The sequence below is a fragment of the Megalops cyprinoides genome, chromosome 19 (assembly GCF_013368585.1).
Source record: "Megalops cyprinoides isolate fMegCyp1 chromosome 19, fMegCyp1.pri, whole genome shotgun sequence".
NCBI lineage: Eukaryota > Metazoa > Chordata > Actinopteri > Elopiformes > Megalopidae > Megalops > Megalops cyprinoides.
This window is the reverse complement of record NC_050601.1, coordinates 25,448,699-25,471,015: the sequence shown is the minus strand read 5'-3', so window position 1 is coordinate 25,471,015 and position 22,317 is coordinate 25,448,699. Positions and strand designations below refer to the sequence as shown.

The 22,317-nt window shown below is 43.7% G+C and overlaps 1 protein-coding gene across 1 annotated transcript in view; it reads right to left on the bottom strand.

Annotated features, from left to right (window-relative positions):
- Positions 1-20,361, bottom strand: part of shisa9b (shisa family member 9b) — a 43,319-nt gene extending 22,958 nt beyond the window's left edge. Inside the window, exons 1-2 of the mRNA XM_036553181.1 lie at positions 19,425-20,361; positions 16,195-16,322 (exon numbers count right to left, since the gene is read on the bottom strand). Coding sequence (XP_036409074.1) covers positions 16,195-16,322; positions 19,425-20,062 — 766 coding nt within the window. The 5' untranslated portion in view covers positions 20,063-20,361. The remainder of the gene's footprint in view (positions 1-16,194; positions 16,323-19,424) is intronic.
- Positions 20,362-22,317: the final 1,956 nt, after the last annotated feature.

Genomic DNA, 22,317 nt, shown 5'->3' with positions numbered 1-22,317 from the left:
ATGTGCTTTTTAAGATAATAAGCTATACATGTTTCCAACCCAAGCAAAGGCATTTGTTCTTAACTTTTCGGAACACACTTAAGGGACCATTAAATTTTTGTTTTGGTCTAGGTTTAAACCAACAGTGCATAGCAATTAAACCAGTGATGCTTGGCAAGTGAAAGCAAGTGACATTAAGAGGGTTGTGACATTACTCAAAGGGATAGTAACAGGGCTAATCCATGTCATCACCTTAATAACAAGAAATATAACAGTGCAGTGCAACAGTTTCAATTCAGCATTCACTTTTTAATCTAATTATTAAAACTAGATGGGATGCTACCTTAATTAACTTTTATGTGAAAAGAAAAATGAATATTGCTTTGTTATTTTTATCTGTGTCTGTCAATTTTTTTTCAATCAACACTTAAAAACATAAAGAAACATCTGTGAAAGGATCCATCACGTGCCCTCGCACAGCGTGTTTGGACCAGAGATAAATAACGATTACGCACTTTCAAGATCACACGCGGATTATCACAACTGTGTCAATGTGCCATTATTATTATTGCTCCCTTGGCAGATTCCGATGCGACTTGGCATTAATGGCAAGCACTCTGCAGAGACCGTGCACAAAATGAAAAGTTACAGCAAAAAAAGAGAACCTGAGGCATGGGGGCAAGCTCCTGTGATGACCAAAATATGCACATTTAAAAACCCACCTAAGCTCTCAATGTACGGGCCCAAATGGTACATTTAGTGTCTGAGTTTTAAATGGAGATTCAGCAGAGGACTTTCCAGACTATTACTGTGTAATTATCCTAGACTGACTGCACCTGGACTCCAAGCATATGCTGACTATTACTTTACATGTTGTCCTACCAAACATTTTGTCTTGTTAACAAATCTTAAAAAGAAAAAATGCTGGCTCTTCATCTGGAAATTTCTTTCATCTGAACCTATTTTTCATTCAGTGTTTTTTTTTGACCGTGTGAAATGTTTTGTGGAGAGAGAGGAAAGCGGGGAGCAGAAGATAGAGGGATGGACAGACAGACAGTGTTACACCAAGTCAGGAGATGCGCATCACACGCAGCCCAGAGTACAGTTGGGAATCCATTAGTCTGTCATCTTCCCTGCGGTGTGCCAGTTATGAATTATGCATCCTTTTCAGCCTGTGGAGTGTTGATTGTGCAGCCGGACTTTAATCGCTCTCTTATGCCTACATCATTATCATACCAGCCATCAGTCAACCCCATCTCCTAAAGAGGGAAAATAGCACCGATTAAAATCAATAGATACATAAATTCATAAACCACGACAAGAGGGGCCGCAGCAGAATTCTTTGCTGGTTAGAATTCCATCTGATTTTGGAGTGAAAGAGCAGCACTCAGTCCCAGTATTTCATTAAGCAGCTCTGGCTGTTTCTGCAAGGCAAGGCAATGCTGGCAGCTTAATGCTCAAAGTCCTCATTTCTGTCAATGGGAGCCTGATGGGCCTAATGGCTAAATGCCCATTGTACTCTTTCACAAAAACCAGTTGTCACACAACTTTTAACAGAATTGATTGAGTGGGCTCAAGATTAAAATGACCTGCTGGTTTGTACCAGGTAACCTGCTGAGGCAACGTGCAACCCCCCCCCCCCAAATTTTGGGTCAGGGCATCTTCACCATGCACACAGTGGAATAAGATATAAATCTTGTTCATATTGTGTGACCACCAAACCTTGGCTTGTGCTGGAGGGGAGTAGAGAAAGCTGCTAAAGTTCAAAATGCCCTCTGCCATTCGGAAGGTGGGCTTTTGCTCCCATAGCTGGAGGTGTAACCCCTTATACTCCTCTAATCAGCAACAGTGACACCCTGATTCTAATAACATACAAGGAAATCCTGTCACTCATCATGCTGACCAGGTTCAAAGCAAGGGGTTGTTTCCTTTTCACTTAATGAATTTTGTAATCAGACCCAACATCACACTTACGCGTCAGACCTGGACAAGCAAGTATTAAATATGAACATGCATGGATCATATAACATCTTGTCTATGGTACTGCCCTAAGCGCATTCAGAATTAAAAAAAATAATAATGTATCCTTTCAAGATAAATGATTCGGTGACTGGTTTTCACTGGAACTGGCCTGGGAAAGGGGCTGAGGGGATAAATACTGTGTGACTGTCAGTGCGAATTAGTGGGTGCTCAGCTGTCTCCGGCATAAGTAAGCAAGCCAAAAGACCTCTCACAAATTGGTTTTTTGCGATGAAGGAGCAGGGGATTATAGGCAATCTCAGACAGGACCGTCTCCATTGGAGGTGATGCTATTGAAGTCCAGGCATCAGGGATTCTTGGTAAGCTGGCTACGTTTTCAATTTATGCTCTCACTGGAGCCCAGTCTAAGACCTGGAGAATTTATCCATCGATAACACACGTTCTGTTGTTGAGCCTCTAGTCTCTTCTCACTCTGGCAAAAACAGATGGAAAATGACTGTGATGGTCCCCATGTATATCTGGCTTTCTGGGCATCTGGGCTCATTTTGTGGACCTTGTTGAAACTGCGTGGTAGCCTCAGTGACTTTTGTTCACCTTGTCCAATGAACATCATCAGTTATTAGTTGGGAGGTTGTTGCATGGCAAAAGGTTTTCAGTGAGCCATATACATTGTGAGTAACTTTATGACATGCCAGCACATAAGATGGCAAACTTTCAATTCAGTCAGATCAAGTCAGATCACTTAAAACACCATAGAAAAATTCTCTTCAGAGAGTATTACAGTGCATTTCAAGCTTGATACCTTTTTAGCCAATTATTCTCAACAGGTAAACCTGTCCAAGTGTGAAGGAAAAGGTGTCTGATGTCTATGCAGAAGTGGATTTGTTAAAAAAAAGAAAAAAATCTGTGATTAATTTCTTGAAATTATGACTTTACCAGCTACTGAATTTCACACCTACCTGGCTTACCTGGCTGACTTTCACACCTAACTATCTTTTCTTGCTAAATTAGAAAAAAATGTAATATATGTCAGTATCAGGAGAGGATGCTGAATAAATAAACCAAAATAAGTGTGGAATAAAAGTGTCATATCACAATGCATAATTTCACATGCTAAATAGAGTGCATATTTACAAGTGGTCCCCGCTGTTACATCACCCAGTTGTTAACCCAACCACAAAGTGGTAAGTGGGGTTACATTCCTTAACATGGTTAGAATTTTTTTTTCCTCCATGAAAAAGGGAATAGAACTGTGGTCATACTCATACTAGTATAAATAAATCTTCCTCACCCTCACAAGTTCACTGAATGAAAACAACTAAGTAAAATGAGACAACTCAATAAACTCAAGATCTGAGTGCAGGATGGGAAAAAGGTATTTTTCAGTCTCGTTTTCATTGCACTTCTCTTCTCATACTCTTTCCAGCCTGTCTCTCACCATAAATCTGGATTCTGTTTCATAACATTTTTATAAATGTCAGAGACTGGGATTGTCATGAAGTGGACTGTTGTGAAATGGTGGCTGTGTGTGTGTGTGTGTGTCTGCATGCGTATCTGTGTGTGTGTTTATTGTGCTTCACAAGCTTTCGAACATCAGAAATATGAGAACCAGCTGGACTGATGGTGGTTCCATTACTAATGTTGCTATTTCACTCATTGCCCCCTGATATCACTGGTGAATGGTGAATATCTGTCAACTGTGCGAAAGCATCAGCCATGAAGCACTCCTGTTATGGTTCACGTGTCAGCATTCTGTCACATGGGAATGACAGGGGTTTCATAGCTTCTGATTATATCCTGGCTCACTGAAATGGTGGAAGCCATTATAACTTGACTGCAGCCCTTCTAACTAATCCAGGACTGAACAGGCACTGTTCACATTGCCTACCGCTCTTTTTGTGACTAGGGCCTCTAGTGGTAAAAAGCTGTTACAGTGGTAGTCAAATCAGTAAGTCAGTCAGTGAGCAATTTATAGGACTGTTTCTTTTAGTTTCAGCCAGAAAGGAATACATGTGAATATATGTCAAAAAATAATTTCACAAAAAATACTATCTATCCTGAGATGAAGAACATGGCATAAATGTAAGAATATACCTTTCCAAAAACCACTATAATTCCAAAAAATTATATATGTATTGAGACAAAATACAATATTTAAAAGGATAAGCACTAAAATAAATCTGTGAGCTCTGAAATGTATTCGTTGTGATTTATTTTTTGGTCATCTTTGAATAAACTGTGTCCATCCTGTTCTGCAACAGCACCATCACTGTCCATCGTAGCCAAGTATAGTCAGTATTGGTTTTTCTTGTTTTTCAAGTGGAGTTCTATTGCAGACTGTCACCATAGAAACTACTAGCTAGTACAGATTGCTAACAAAGAATGTTCTCCTGACAGCTGACAGAACAGAAAACAGCTCCCAGCTGGAGGGTGGTCTGGCATTAGCTCTGTAGCCCTGTGAAACTCTATTTGTTTCGACTACAGTCATTACCTCCATCACCGGTAGGGGAAGAGGAGGGTACATGATCACCCTCTGTCTGCTTGTTTGTCACCATTTGTTATGATGATCAAATAGGTGACAACATACTTGAGTATGTTCAGCTCAGTTTTCACAACACAGTCCCATGATCGAAACAGGGCGTTTGCACAGAGAGACAATAGACAACAGTTCTAATAAGAGGCACACATTTTTTGCCAGGCATTTTTGCTCTGTCTATGGAAAGAACAGTGTGGGATAAAATATCGAGACAACATTTGGAGAGACTTGTCTGTTTGTTAGTTGAGCGTGTGGTCTAGAGGGAGACACTCAAACTACTTTGAAATGAAGGCAAGAATAGGTTCCTCTTTCCCTAACAGATGCTGTCATCAGGCATTAATTGGATGCACGGCTAAGACTACAATTATCCATTTCTCCTGTGGCCTCTACAGCTATGACTTCACCTGTGAATTAGTTTGGCACAGCCCTGGTTTTTAACTCCTTTGCACTTCAGAACATTTAGGGAAATTACACAATTAGACTCATTTAAATTGTTTCAAGCTGAACAGCTCTGGACAGCTTAAAGCAGTTTGCTGAATAGAAAGCACATGTTCATGAAACAGGTTTCAGACGCATTATCGTATGTTGGAAAGAAGGTGAGTTAAAGGATGGAAACTTGATTCCCCATTTTCAAAAGTTCCAAAATGGGGTTTTTTGTTCTTGAGGTCTGTTTGTTCAGAGAGAATAAGGGTTTAATAGCCATAAGAGGGCTCACTTTAGATGTCAGTGTATTCAGTTCATTCAGTTTTGTAAAAATCCTTAGACTTTCCCAACTGGAACTTCTACAGGCTCCAGCATTTTGTGTATGAAAGAAGCTCGCTGAAATTGGCGAGTTCCCACCCGTCAGGCTCGCTTTCGAGGACCTGACCCCACACGCACAATCGCACGCTGTGCCCTGCCGGAAATGGGCAGCCAGCCCTTGTGCCTTGGCAGAGGGCAAGGGATCTGTCCTCTCCGGGCCAGGCGCCCTGTGCAAAGGGGGAAGCCAAGCTGCCGCAGGTGCGCCAGCACTGGGGAGCCTTTCCGACCAGGGACTCCAGCAGCAGCCCAGGTGGCCCAGACCACCAAGCAACTGGCAACCTGCCGCACAGCATGGGGTGGGGGGAGCAAGCCGCCGGCGGAGCCCCTGGCTGGGGGGATTGCGTCTTCTGACGCATTACTGTCAGAACCGCCCCCCTCCCACTGATGACACATTACAGCCAGAGCTGCAATCCCCCTGGGCCCACCACTCTAACTACCCGCCGCATGGTACGGACTACAGCCGTCACCGGCCCTCTCACAGTCACATGTGTGAGGAGTGGGCGCAGAGGAGTGGGCTGAACTGTGCCCGACGCAGGCCCCCGCCCACCCCCCCCCCCCTTCCCCTTGCCCCTGCAGTGAATCACACAGAGAACAACACCACATACCATACTTAAAAATACTCCACACAAAAAAATACTATTTTGAGTTCAGGCTTCACAGAAGCCAAAAAGGATTACGCAGGACTGTTTTTCAAACGTATCAGGCTATTTATAAAAATACCCAGGCTGCAGGCAACATTTCTGTGAAGATTCTTTCTAGTGCTTCGTTTCTTTTGCTCACCAAGCTGCTTGTTCAAAAAACCTCCCCGTTGCCGCCCTTTCCAGGGGTCTCCTCTTTGGATCGAAGCACATCAGCTTTTGTGAGTGTTGGCTGACGTTATAAAACAGGGTTTCATTCACTGAGAGATTTTTGTTCAGGAAGGGCACGGGCACCAAACATAACATATATTACACAACAATAAGGGCAATAGTTCAGTTTCATAATAAGCTTTGATAGTCCACTTTGCACTGAAATACTTCAATGCTCCATATTCGGTTTAATTACATATTCAGTTTTAGCACTGTAAAAGGGGCTGATCTTCAAAGGCTGCCTCTGTGCTCTTAAATCTTGCCTCATGTTGCAGTTGTATTAGCATACTACTCCACAGTATGTTCCAACTCTGCTATTCCATTTACATTTTGTCAAATAATCATAGCTGAAATTCACAGATGATCTCAAAAATGTGTGGCCATTTCTCTCACAAAGAAGGATGCTCTCCTACATCTCCTCTCTCCTCATTGGAGCTGGTGTTTCAAGTGCGAAACAGGGTATGGACATTTTGCTGGCTTTGGTAAAAAGCATTGTCATCATTGACATAATTGAAATGCTTTCCCTATGTTTTAGATTCCATATTTTACCATATATTGAGATATATAACATATTTTTAAACGGTTATGCTACACTCAAGAAGAGCCACTGTACATGAACGCACACAGAGCATAAGCTAGAAGCAGGAGGCTGTACTGACCATTCCCAGCATCAATCTGTGGGGCATGCTGTACATTGCCGACAGCTTCTGCATTCAAATCAGAACCTGAAAATGGCACATAACACCCCCACCACCATCAAGAGCCACACATCTGGATTCTGGTTGTGGGTCTTGTTTGCATCTCAGTGCGAGAGTCACATCAGCTACAGAGACAATGACCAGAGTGCTCCTTTTACAGCATGCAAGGCGGAGAGGATGCCTTTGAAGCCATGAAATCTCTCCCCAGAGGACATTAATATTACATGGATCTGATGAGTTCCCTCCGAGGTTATTTGACAACCAGATTCTAACATCTGAGGAAGTGTGATATGCCTGTGCTGTGAGCAGCTTCTGTGATCATAGGGGGCAGTGCCTCATACCACCACCACAAAAAAAATTGCAATGTATTAAATTGATAGATCAAAATCTTTACATTCCATTAAAATGCATTTCAATGCATTAAACACCCACTCACATTCACCCATAAGCATGCACATGCATGCAAATACATACAGTCATGCTTACATACACGCACACACTCACGACTGAGCTATTGACATGTCCCCATCTCTTCTAGTCAGTGTGGAGGGTTAACTGTATGGTAATGAGGTAATGCTTATTTTGTGAGTGTGTGAGTGTGTGAGTATGTGTATATGCTGGGAGAGGTGGGAGGGTTCAGCTGAAAAGATGAATTATCATGCTATGCATACTGCTAAGCATATACTGTCAACATATAATGAGATTAGTAAAGATATTAGCATCTTGATGAGAAGTACAATCCTGTGTCGCTCCCGTGACACACTAAGTTTAATCTATGAGGTATTACATACTTTGTGTACATGCACACATGCGCGCACACACACACACAGATACACATACTCAAGCACACATACATATGTGTGTATATGTGTGTGTGTGTGTGTGTGTAGTTAGAGATGCTTTGTTTGTCCTGCCAGTGAAGCACCACAGTATCACCGCCAAGCTTACTAGTGTGAAAAAATGGGCCTTCTAAACAATCACAGAAACGAGAGTCCCATATCTTTTATCGAAGGGTCCTACGGGCGAAGGAGGGTTAGGACGCAGTAAAATGTCGGATACTGATCTCCGCACGTCACACAGGCAGAGCCCACATCATCCACCTACTGGGCTCTGAGCGGCAGCCTTAACGCATCAGCTCTGTGTGGAAACAATTGTGAGAAGGATCTGTAGCGAGGATTATTACACACAATCCCCCTGCAAACACTGACCATGAGGAGGGAGAGAGTGAGAGGCGGGAGGAAGAATGAGAGAGAGAGAGAGAGAGAGAGAGAGAGAATAATTCACCAACCAAGCAAACCGAAGAGGTTTCATGGAGCTGTTCCATCGTATGGTTAACTCAGGATATTCTTTGCAATGTGTACTATTGTGTCACTAATGTGTCATTCCTTAAGGATATAACAGCGTGGTAATTTGGTAACTAATAATTGTTGATGCCACAAGAATTATGGTCTGCAAAGAATGTGAGGTTAAAACATACAGTATACAAGGTGTTAATCAGTGCAGCCTTGCTGAATGCTCTGAGAGCTTCAGAGATTCCCATTAGCCCTAATGTAAGATTAAACCCCTCATCCGGCCTGTTACATTGCTCAAATATTTATCACAAATATGTCAGCTGTGAATCCTGGCAAGTCGGGCTCCGTTACATAACAATGTGTTTTTAGCACAGTAAAAGCAGTCCCACAGATTTGGTGTAATGAGTTTTATGGCTGCTGCTGGTTTGATAGGCGACGGAAGAGATCAGAGATCGCAGCTGCGCTGACACTTCCAGACACTGTGAAAATGCGGAGAGTTAAACACACCACTCTTTGATCCCATATCCATCAAAATCGCATGTGCCAAGCCCCGGCCGTCACCGCACCCGCTCAGCGGGCAAAGATCGTGGCAGAACTGGCCAGGAACGCCAGTCCAATCGTATCCTGTCACGTCATCACCACAGATGAAGTATGTGGTGTTGATTTGGATTACAGCCCTAAATTATGGCCCCTCGCCCCTGTCCCCATGATGGTAAAATAAAATTTGGCATTCTGTTGCTTATTCCATTTATTTATTTTTACCATGGGAACAGAATTTTACCTTCTCAGAGATTAAAAAACTAAGACTGTCATATATGATTCTACTTATGTTATATGGATGCTGTCCCCTTGATGATATCCAGGAAGCCAAGCCATGATTTTACAATCAGTGCTGACATATAGTTCCATGATGATATGAATGCAGAAAGAATTAGTATGTGAGTAATGTAGGTACAATCAATTTCCTTCCAAGGAGACTTCAGCTGCAATAAAAAAGGAATGCACCACTCTACGTCTGAGGGGAGGGGCCAGGGGGGCAGGGGTGGGGGGGTCTTACCAGGTGAAGGTTTGCTGTGTCCTTTGTCAGTCCTGATTCAGTCCCAAATGAGCCATCATTAGCATTGCACTGGATCGCCATGGAAACAGCCATGGACAGAATAAGCCGCGGAAGCGGCAGCTACATATTGGCTACACACCGAGTTCTGAGCCCTCCACCTCTACGCGGAAATTGATCCATTGTAAAGTGTAATGAACTCTCTAATCTCGAGAGACGCGCTGTTAAAACAATCACTCCAACACAGACCTGCATGGCCACTTCCGTGGACGGCCGTCTCCGTGGCAATCGGACGTGCGCGGGCTGACGCCACATTGACAGCATGTCTCTGCGTTTAATGAATTCCATATCTCAGGAAAATGGAACGCCTTCGCTAATTGACCATGGTCAAAGCATGACACATCTGTGACACGATTCATCATACCCTGAGGTCTTCTTTCTGGAGCCCTCTGATTGGTGTTTGCCTTGCACAACAATGAGTATTGAGGAAAATGAATCACTAAACCTTCATGAACTGGCTGTATTACTGTCATTACTGTATTACTTTGCAGCTTGTAATTTCACATGTCAATCAATGATACACATGGACATACACCAAAGCAGTACAAGCTTGATACCTTACTGAAGGGTATGACAGTAATCTACGTGGGATTCAAACCTGCAAACCTGCCAACTGAGTTCTCTGCCTGTCTGGTTCACTGGGATATCAGGTCACCTGCTTTCAGAACTGCCATTCTGTAAGTATCAGCTCTTGAATTGTATGAAATATAAAGATCAAAAAGAACAAAACATCATTCCAGACCATGCTAAAAAGCGCTGTGCAATTGTTGGGTACAACAAAAGTAAGTTGCAAAAGCGAATATTTTATTGAAGGATACAAAGCAGGAACAGTAGTGGCAGAAGCTCTTTAGAAGCTCTTTTGCTGACTAGACATCAGAAACCACAAATAATATATCACAACAATGCACAGTACTTCTTTATTTGTTTTTTTCATTGTCATGACTGAACTATAGGCTTAATTACATCGCCCTCTTAAATTAATGCATTTAAAAGCACTTGCTTGGGATTTGCAGTAGGTGGATCAATGGATGTTCAACTCAAATTACAACCAGTCCATCTGCACCACAAAGGAAAAAGCAGCCTGCTTTTGTAGAGCTTGAAAAAAAAGCTTAAGAAAAACCCACATACAAAAAATGTTGACACTGTGTATCCAGATGAACCTTATTTAATGAGTCATTTTCAAATTAAGGACTCTTTGTGCACCCTCTGAAAGCACTGATGCACCGTGCCGTGGTGATCGCGGAGGGACGGTGAGTATCTCAAGCAAATCACAGCCCCTGTGCAAGTGGTGATCACTGTCACCGGGAGATGAGACAGCCATGCTGGGATAAGCTGGGGTAATGAGGTATGACATACGGAATAGCATTAGATGGCTCTTTTATACAGGCACAGATGAAAGAGGCTGCAGCCGCAGCAGTGAGTGGGATTCACTATTAGGCGCTTGTATGTTAGCATCATGCATAAGTATGGGTTACATGCAGGAGTGGGGCCAGGGCTTAAACTTCTGCCTGCACTACATGAGTGGGATACATCTGAAAAGAAGGTGTAACCATCAGGAAGAGGAAGCTGAGAGGAGGGATTCTGTAACCCAAAGGGTTTTGATTCCCTGGCTTGGCGCTGGCTGGCCACATTGAACAGAGCTCCATAACGACCCTGTTGGAGACAGCCGCACATGCCACTGGGAAGGCAGGTTGCTGAAAATGGCGTGATTGGCTCTGATTCAGAGGGCCCCACTGGTGGAGCATGCTGCATCAGGTAGCTGGGTCCCAAACCATGAACTGTTCCTTGACCCTGTTTCCCACGTCCAAAGGGACCATTACCACCACCCCAAGAGCATTGGCCCCCACATGGCTGGAGTTAAGAGGGGGAAGGCTCTGCCTCTGTGTGGAAACTGGAGGTGCTGTTAGTCCACCAGTGTGGATCAGCCAACCTTAAGGTCCACACAGCCATGCCCCCATGGAGTGATAAGGACGCAGCTGTACATGACTCTTTGGCATCCTCCAATTGACTGGCTAACAGTTTGTCCCACTTCTCTTTAGCTGCCCAGACCTCTGGCTTAAAATGGCTGCCGTGCATCACCCACATGCTGGGTACATATTATTGGTGGAAGTGGCACCCGCTGTGCACTGTCCTCCTCATGTGGTTAAAGCAGGTCACTCAGAACCAGTACGAGGTGAAAAAAGCCCCATTATCACAGCCACCATGGCTAAAGGGCCAGCCCTCTTCATAAACCTTATGGTCACACTTTGACTTAAACCCAGCACAAGAATGGCAAAGATACCATGTGAATGCTAACTGAGATAGCTAGCAGGCTCTGTGTTCTTTGCCTTGACAGCTTTGACCCTGTATAGCTGGACCATCATTTCAGTTTTAGTAGTTTAAGTTTAAAGAAGCTCATAGTAAAAAGACAGCACACATCCTGCCCATGAAGTGTTACACTTTTTCCACATTTTAACAAGTCTTTGATTTGCAATGATTGACAGAGCCATGTCTTTTATGTCTAGAAAGAAAAAAATTTACATTCATCCTCAACAAGATGACATTCCCTGTAGTGATGCCATAGAATGAAACCAAATATATTCATGTAACATTCAGTGCCTGACACTGAGGGAAACATTATAAACGCTGTGGTCCAGGTCATCATTAAATGAATCAAATTCAGCAAATATGATCTTTTTTAAGTTCAGTTCTGACAACATTTCAATGAATGACACATATCATTGCTGAAATTCCTCACTAAAAGAACTACACTGCCTCAATTGAACGTCCCCTATGGCTATAGTACGTAATTACAGGGTTTAACAAAATTGTGTGGCAAAGGTAGTTATTAGGCTACAGGTTTTGCATCAGACCATTATATCCTGACAGGTTTTTCAAGGCTCTGATCCTTGAACAACTATCTTGACACATTTAGATTCATGTGCTGCTCACCTATCAGCGTTTTGTGGTAAAATATAGATTAACCGTTAAAATGTGGTGAAAGCCAGGCACGCTTTTCCTTTTCAAGGACAACAGCACACCCATGGCACAGGGTGTGACCACAGTCTCCATCTCACTGAGTTTCTCCTGCTGACCGCTGTGTGTGTGTATAACCAGTAAATGCTTTGCAGACAGAAAAATGCAATAAATAAATAAATGAAAGACTTGGAGCAGCAGTTATGATTTCCATGGTTACCTTAAATTCAATTTGCGAATGGCACCACACACACACACACACAAACACACACAAGAAACAAAGCCACAGACTGACTCCTAGACAGCAATCACCTGTCCCTTCCACCCGAGCGCAAGACTCACACAGAAAAAAATTCTCTGCCTCTCCGACTTTCAGAAAAACCTTCAACTGAAGGTAGCACAAGAATAAGGCTTTTGTGTTGTGATGGGACAGCAAGTGAAAGAGCCTGCGGACTCCCCCCTCCCCTCCGATCTGTGGTATTCAGAGGTGGTGTTATGTAAGGAGGATCTCAGATAATGGCAGCGATTACCTGGCAACCCAGCGTTGTACTGAAAGCAGCAGCAGTGCTCTCGCAATTGTGGAGCTCTGGTCCACAGGAATAGTGTCCCTCGTCTGAGTGTGACTGCCAAAGCAGCTCTTGGCAGATGGGAACCATGCTGTGTGCGTGCAAAACCACACACATGCACAACCACACATAACCACACGTACTCTTACATGATCATATACAGACAAACACACAACCACACACACGCACAACCGCACACAAAGATGCATGTACACACACACAGACACACATACATACAGACACACATGCAGAAGACGACTTCCACATTCACATGCACGCACACACACACACACACACACACACACACACACATACACACGTGCACACACTAACACAACACACAATGGGTTTAGCCCCTGCTCTATTAGCACCTACAGTCTCCTTCCAAACAGGGCCAGGGGAGTGTGCGGTGCCAGTCTGTCAGCTCCGCCTCAGCCCTGCGGATACTGCCAGGGGAAGCTCTCCCATAGGGATGATTAACACCGTGGGTCGCAGGGCCGCGTCTCCAACACAACGGCCAGCCTCCCGCTCATAGCCATGGAAACCAGGACATGCTCAGCGAGAGCTGCGGATGAACCAGAGCTGCAGAGAACGCCACAGCCTCTCCACCGCGCACCCTTTAATTCCTTTGATTGTTAAGAATTTTCCCACATGGGACAGAGAGACCTTTTCACTTTTCTTAGGGCTTTCGGACAACTGACTCCCCCCCCCCCCCCCCCCGCTTCCCGTGAAAAGGTCAACGGCAACCGGAAAACTGCTTCCGGCGGGTGGACATGTGAGCAGATATCGTGACAAGCAGCCAGAACAATGGCAGCAGTGAGTTTCTGAAGCACCTTGAAATCCTTCTTGATTGATCATCTTTACACAGACGCTTCTCGGGGGGGGTGGGTTGGGGGGGGTTTAAAGCAGTCCAGTTCCTTTGTGTTTGCTAATGAACCAATTGCAAAAGGGGGTGTGTACACCGACCAATTTTGCTCTAATGTACATGCCCAATGACCACATCCAGTGTTCAAATGTATTTGCTTGTGGTGGTGGATTTTCACATTCAGCGAACTGAATATCAAACACCTGGAGAACCGTAATAAATACATCACAGTTCAAAGTGAGGTGCGCTCAGGCATCGCATGTGTGGCTGGACTGGAGGTGCCACTCAGACATGGACTGGCGAGAAAGGGAGGTGGGGAAGACCTCAGCTGAAGCTCAGGTCTTACTTCATTGCCTCATGCACTAAGGTGGGAGCCCAAATTACAGGCATGCTGGACCTGCCTGACAGCTACAAATGTGAGCATGTCCCCTGGAATCAGAAGAAACAGCGGTCGATCATCCACACACTTTGATGATAAATGCTTTTAGATGCATTCAATTTGCATTTGATGGCACCACTGATGCAAACAAACGTGCCACGTCTATCAATCGGCTTCTTGGGGAGATTCATCTGATCCATGCACTATCTGAGGAAGACCGGAGCAACTGCGGTAGAGATTGATACTGTTTTTTGTTTGGTATCATAACTCCACTTCAAACGGCCTTTTCCATCTTACATCTTAAATCCCTGCTCCTCGTGGGAATTGTTTCGGATTCTCTCTCCTGGCAAGCCTCAATAAAGGCAGAAGAGATTTCCACTAGAAAAAGCGAGCCCCTCTAAGCAAACCTAAAGGTGGACACATGCTCAGAGTTCTAGAGGAACAATTTCGATTTCCTGATTCATTTCTATTCTGATTCAGGCTGATTTATTTCTGCACTGTTTTTTGAAACGGCTAATTTCGCAGCTTTGCTTGTCGTCTTACCAGGTTACAGAACCCTTTCTATGCCGGTTATCTGTGAGTCCACTTTGCAGCATTCTGCTGCTTGACTTTTAACTTGTCTCCTTCTCTCACCAACCAAACCACCGAATCGCTTCCATGACGCAAGACTTTCCAGACGCATCGTGTGAAAACTGGCAGAGGAAACAGAGAGAATGTCATCATGACATGTCTGGTACAAAAGCTGACAGGATGCATTTGAACGTGTTAGATCCAGCCACAGGGTTAAAGCAGCAGGCAGAGACAGATTTAGCGTACACTATGCTAATGCTGGCCTTCCCCTGCACTGGTGTGTGGTGTTGAAGCGTGCACATGTTTTTGCTGGTATTAGTCAGCAGTGGAGTCAGAGGTAATAATTATCCCTGGTGTTAAACGATCACCACAGATGTTAGTAACAGCCTCTCCCGCCTACGGGAACTTGCCAAAAAAGAATGGCCTTCGTGGTTTTCCCCTTCGTTCCCACAAACCTGTGACTAAACTGCCAGGGCTTTGCAGACCCTACACTCACTGCAGATTGGCCGGAGAATAAACTGTACGTCTGCGTTGGACACTCATGTCAGTCTGGCAGCAATGAGCCCTGTCCTCAGCTTTGGGGAAAACACTCATGACTTAGCGTGAACTGTGACCACAGGTAATTCATTCATTCAAATCCAAGGACAAATGTCATTGTGGCCATGCGGAATCTGGACTTTGGTCAGTTCTGTAATGTTGCCATGGGACACACCATCACACATAGCCCACACTTGACTTAATGGATGGTTTTGGATCACTCCTGATGGAAACCTCCATCGCAACGCTTTTTGAGATCCTACTATGGCTAGTTGGCTGTTGGTTAACATATTCCTCCAAGTACATTGAGCAAATACATGGAATTATGACATGATATCCCTGCTCATTGGAACCATTCAGTGCTTCTTCATTCCATAGAACACTCTGCAACATCTGGCTTTTTCATCATCACTCATCACTGAACCACCAGAGCAGTATCCACTCATTAGCATTTCAACAACCCTGCTGCTGGCTAAAAGGGCTGTTAACATTCCATTTTATGCAAATGACGCAGCACAACTTTACTTTTGGGATTATACATTTAACAGGGAAATTTATATCAGAGTCTTTGTGTATTGCCCCATGTGAACTCAACCCTGGATTAGATCAACCCTGGACTAAATATCTGGATTCAAGTTAATGTAGAAGAAAGTGCTCTTCAATCCAAAGAAATCTTCCAATATTACCACACAATACACAATACATTAAAGTTACTGTATGCAATCAACACAGCCAATGCCTCTCAACAGAAAAAGTCCCTTTCTCATAATGCACCACCCATTTGAGCTGGGTAGGCTCTATTGGACGGAATAGCTTTCCCTTTGATTTGGTGACTTTGATTGAATCCAGGGGTTCAGTGTGGTTCAGTCCGCTTGAGTGCATTCACAGAGTGGTTTCACCGTGGGGGTCAGCAGCATAAGGGAGAAGGGAAAAGGATCGTTTTGCAGAAACAAAACAACAAACATTTGCAAGGAACGGGCCTACTTCATGTTAAAGCCTCCTTCCTGTTGCTTCAGGCAGTAAAATCCACCTGACTTCCTGGCAGAGGAGGGAAATAAATCGGATGTCACTTACGGAGGTTGTTGGCCGTTGCCCCACTCTGCATATTCTCGTAGTGCTGTCCACGAACCCCCATGTTGACCTCCCGCTCCAAGTGGTCTCTTGAACCTGGGATCTGCTGCTGCATGACACTCGCCAAGGCCCTGTAGAGAGAATAAGCATTTTGTAAGCGGTGTTAGCACCGGCAGCGTTAGCAGGCCTGTAGCCGGCAAACACTTTTAATGGATATTCAATGTCAGTGGCATGTGAGCCCAGATGCTGTGGGCAGAGATAATGCGCTGGCCACAACGAGATGTCGGACACTATGCGCCTCCTTTACTGAATGTTCTGTCCCCTGTATTAATGAGCATAGAGAGTTCCTACAAAGGCAAGTGTCCGTGAAAAGGAATTAACAGTAACACCTTGACTTGTTTTTGCTCTGACTCCATTTGCGACTTATACGCATTGAATCACTGCAACAGCCTGTCAGCTGCAACTATTTTTTCCAGGCCTGACTGAACCAGCTGTCACTGAAACTCTGTGCACGGTGACACACAGGAACTGGAGCAGGGTCTTTTTAATGAACTATCCCTGCAGTAGAAATTTTCATGTCAGCCGCATGTGGAACTGTTCTCCAGAGTGCTGGACAGAGATTTGGGACAACACCACAGGCCTTTTAACCACTTACATTTTTTTTGAGTAAAAAGTAGGCCACACTTCCAACTGTAGTGACCTCAGGAGTTTTAAGTCAATAAATATCAAAGTGTGGTCTTCCACACTACTGACAGGTTCTTTGCCACTTTGGTAAAAAGGTCATGACCCTTTAGTGAGGTGCTAAATGACCAGCATGTGGCAGTTACCACCATTTGCTGGTATAGCAAATTCAATGCTTTCCCATGGAATGCTACATGTGAGCAGGAGCCCATAGTTAACACCACTGTGGCTATCCCAGAGGTCTGACAACAATGATAATCAAAACCCAGATCTCCAGTGCCACGGGAAGCAAGCTTATCACTATGTGACCTGTGAGTGCTAGACAGCCTGTCTGTGGACTTCAACCGCAAAGATCTATCTGTATGTGCACACCTGCACCACATACTTTAAGCCTTGTCTATTGATCGGTTTGTTTTCACGTTTGTGTAATTGCAGCTCAAAGTGTAATTGAGCGTGGGGAAATTACTGTGTTTTTGCGCTGTGGTAAAAAATTAAATCATTTTTTTCCGACAATGCAATCTGCCGGAGTTGTTTCATTTAATCAACACGTGTGGCCCCCGAAAACACAGACCTGCTCCCTTTTGTACCGCTGCAAAGAGATAGTGACATGTAGCTCCGCTCCAAGCAAACAGGTGCGATAGGAGGTGGGAGACATACAGCAGATCCAGTGCACAGCAATAAACAAAGCAAAGAGCCACTAGGTGGATGTGTAATTAGCAGCTAGAAATCACAATCAAATTTCAACAACATACATAACAGCTGTGAGTTTATTAACTTAGCTGAATTATTTCATTTTACATGAGCAAGACTGGCTCTCGTTGTATTGCGATGTAGCTAATCCGAACTACTAATCTATGCTTTGTATGATACAATGCCTTTATCTCTATACCTATATCTTTATCTATACCTAAAATATTGTAATTATTATATTATATATAAAATTGAGTAAGTTCAGAGTGTAATACGTGCTTTCTGTGTGTCTGTGTCTGTCTGTCCGTGATAGAGAGCGAGAGAGAGAGAGAGTCTGATTGTGTGCGCGTGTGCACTGTTTACTTACGTTTTCCTGTTATTCGACTTCAACGGATCACATAGCTCTCTGATCTCTGAAAGCTGTTTTTCCTATCGCAGCACTAATGAATATGTAAATGAATAAAGCAGACGTGCTTCAACAGCTTGTGCCCATTATGTGCACTACTTTGAGCTATGTTAACAATAGATGGAGGAGGTGAAGACGGTGAAATAGCAGCATCAATAACGGTGATTTCAGTGTAACAAAACTCATTTATAATAGCATCAATTCTGTTTAAATCTGTCATTTAAATGGCCTTAAACCAGGGGCACTGTTTCTTTATCGCTTCACTTGTACTGCGCTATAGCACGTGGAGTATGTGTATACACGCTGCATCGAGTGTTGGTCGAACACAGTTACTATGTCCGCGAGATATACTGTGTTAAACTGTATGGCCAGAGCGGCAAAAGACTTACGCGACCTACAGCCAACTTAATTGCGCTGCTTTTTTCCACCGCCTGCTTAGTTGTAATATCGCTAATAGCTGCAATGCGGGTGGGAGGATATTAGTATTTTCAAATAATTAGACAGGTTATTATTTTAGGGATTAGTCTAACTCTCTCAAGTTTCTGAGGACATTTTTGACGACATCACGTCCAATTAAGTGCAGCTGTACTACATTCGTTGTATACGGTGCATCCAAATCACCATGGTAACAAAGGCATACGGTATGCGTGAAATGCGAAGCGCTTTTAAGAAAATACAAGTTCTCAATTTTAAGTTTTTAGAGCATAGTGAAGAAATCATAAGGAGCTATGAACTTTATATGAGTGAATAAGGAAATATATTTTATTCGACGCGGTCGATTAGAGATAAGACAAAAAAACGTGTAAATAAACCATGTTCCTGGTCTGTGTGGTTTTGTTGTATTTACAAGGTGGAGTTTTCTGTTTATTGGTATAAATCACGGCTTATGGTGGTTAGTCAATAAAATTTGACAGTATTTGACATTATTTGATTTGTTCAGCACATTAAACAATCCATTCTCACTTTTCTGTACATGTCATTTTTACCCGTGATTGTAACATGAATGAGAATTTTATTGGGATTCTATGGCAGTAAATGTGGTGTGAACCTGTCCTTCGTTGTGTGTGGGCACGTGATGTGTGGTGTAGTCTTAATTTAAGCATAGCATAATAATTATTAAACAAAGGATGAGAGCATAATGAAGTGGCATTGCTCGTCCCCAGCATATAAAATAGTCATTGCCACGAGGTTCTCAAATGTTAACGTTGTTTTACACCATATGAACAAGTGTCTAACCACATCCACGAAGCTGAATGCGCAACGCCTACCCCATTCTGTATAATGGAATTGTTGTTACACCAGCCAGTTTTCAGTTAAACACCAAGCCGAAATCTGTGTGCTTATCTGCTTTTGTGCTCCCCGTCTCCCTGATTTATTTGCGCATAGGCTTCTTCCAAAGCAACCACTCACAAAACGCGCACAGCGACCAGAATCAGCCTCGCGCACGCAAACCTACCTGGTCATGTTTTCTCTGTGCGGTCGGTGCGCCTTTTCCAGTCCGAGTTTGGTGAATATCCCAACAAGCGCCATGATAGCCACTACTCCACAAATTATATAGACAATTAAATTAGTTTTATCCCTTGTGGGGTCATGAGCTCGGTCGTTTTTCTTGGACGGGGGTCTGCCTGTCATCATCCACAAGGGGGTGTCGTAGTTTTTACAGGTGCTTTGGTCCAGGCGCGAGCTCTTATACGCGCAGCAGAACCTGAAGCCACAGGTGCCGCAGCAGTACAGGTAACTGGCGGTCCTGCAAACGAACGGCGGATCCCACTGGCCCATCACATCATAGTAACCCCTGCACCTGTCTTCTGTGTGCGGCGTTTCTGGGAAGCCGTCCGCTTCTTTCGAGTCGTTGGACGCCGCGACCATCACGAAGCCCTCGAGCTGTTTCCCCGGTTCTCCCTCTGCGCGACACACCAACGCCAGAACTTGCACCAAAAAGTAACCGAGCAACAGCCTCTTGCGACTCATCCTGAACTCCCCTCGGTCAGATTTCTTTTGTACGACAGCCAAAAGAAAGGATAGCGAAGTTGAAGGCAACCAGGTCTCATCAAAAGCCAAGACGCATATTCCCAATAAGCAGAACACAGCCATCCGCGACGATTATCATTTTTAGAAATATTTCAGTGCGAAACTGTCGACGAACGAAGCTCCAAGTTTATGGTTGACTGTGTTATATGTGTGCGTGGGTATATGTGTAGGTGGTGCGCTCACTACTGCGGCACATTGAATACACACGCACACGCGCTCCTGTTTTAGAGTGACGTCTCTCACTTGTTACAGGTATCCGCAATATTTGAACTGCCTCGCTCTCTCCGATGCACTTCTCGCGCTCTCTCTGCAGCCAGTCTTGGTTACTATGCGCGCGCTCACGCCGCACACTCCAGAGTCGATGTAGATAAATCTGAACAACAGATCTCAGAGTAAGAGTGAGTGAATAAGAAAGAGGAGGAGAGAGAACCCGTAGAGTGTGGGAGGGAGGGAGGGAGAGTGAGAGAGGGAGAGACACTAATAAATCATTTTTCCGTCTAATGTGCTCCAGATTTCGAGCTTGCAGAGGCATACAGTGGGTAGTACAGTCATCATGCTCTGCTCATGAAGATGCGTTTTTTCCTCCTCGCGCACACATTCAGTGTATCGTAAACAAGTTATTATGTACTTCTGTTTTCGTTTCATTGACATCGGGATTCTGTAGTAAACTATGTGATTGTCTCTTCCTTTGCCCTAATATACACCGAAACCATTTGCGCTGACAAAAGATTCTGTGCTGCATACAAAAGTAACATATAGTTCAGACAACGATGAAGCATCAGCCAGTGCTGAAATCCTCAAGATGCTGCGTACAGAGGATGCATCACAAAAACTCACATTTAATACCGTTTTTTAAATTACGTTTGTGTGTTACTCCTCTAACTTTCTTGTTTTAACAGCTGCGATTTCGTCAAATTAGATATTTGAGCATGTCCTAAGATGTAAGTACCTCGATTCGTGTTTCCTCATTAAACAGTCTAATGATATTCCATAACGGTGCTATACCAACCAGAACTCGTAAAATCAAAACGTCGCGTATGAACTGCAAGAGGTAAACTTCGTGACAATGAGCATACAACGCGCATCAAACGTGAAGTGTGGGCTTTTGGAGCTCCGGGATAGCAGTTTCGGCACTGATTTGCAACACAGAAATAATATATTTTTAAAACTCATATCACTCTCTTCCCTCGCTGTAGCGTTTTGTCTCTATCTGTCTTGGCCGCATAGTTCTGGCAGAGAATCATTATCAACCAGTACTGCTTCGGCATAATTTAACTTGTTCCCGCTGGCACCTTCAGCGCTATCTCTCTTGTGCCTTGAAATGAAAGGGACTGTAAACTATTGTTTACGCGCGTCCCCAACACTTTCGATATGTCTGTTACTGCCTGTGCCTGCTCCATTTTAATTCAATAACAACTCTGGCGTACCCGCGTTTGTGAGGTTTAAATATTGTATAATACGGGGGACGATTTAAACACAGTAGACTACTCCTGTTCGAGTACAAAACATATCGTCTGTTCTTTTTGAGCCAGTACTGTTCCACAACAAAACGCACCTTAACAGTGACCTATATTGACCATAAACCATATGTGTTTTGAAATAATACGACCCTTATGCGCATTTAAATCTGGAATAAAATGGCAGTTGATTCATTTTAAATTAATGAGCGTAAAATGTTACACATTTTAAACTTACATATTTTATATTTATACGTAATCATCCCAGATTTTCTCCATCTTTGTAGATGTTTTTCACACAAAACTTGCCTACTAAAACCATTGATTTGACATTCGAATGTGCGCTGCTCGAATGTAGAATTGATTATTTTTGCGCGCTCTCAGATATTTTCGCGGCTCGTTACTCTGTTGCGCTGTCCACGGTCCTGAAATGCAGTATAACCCTCAGCTTTCAGTCTTGTATCCGACGGAAAGCACAAAAACGATGCAATATTAAAAAAGCACTAAATTTTGTAATTATATTAATAATCTCTGAAACCATTTGTGGGTTCTTTATCAGTGTGTTAAGATCTGCAGAACTGCCGAATCTTTGGGTTTCCATCTTGGCACTCGATTGCAGTAATTATACTCTAGATGGAAGGAATCAACATTTTTTTTCGCAGATAAATATGTATTACAGCTAGGTAGCCCATCAAAGTGTGACCTTGCTCACGTTAGAATCAAGAGTTTATGACCTTTTAAGCCACATTTGTCAGTTTGCATAGCGGGACTGTTTTCTGTGTAGGACGTTGCATGATACACGCTTGTATTGCAATAAGGTTCCACTGTTGCTTGCGAGATGAAACCCAGAATGAGCTGCCT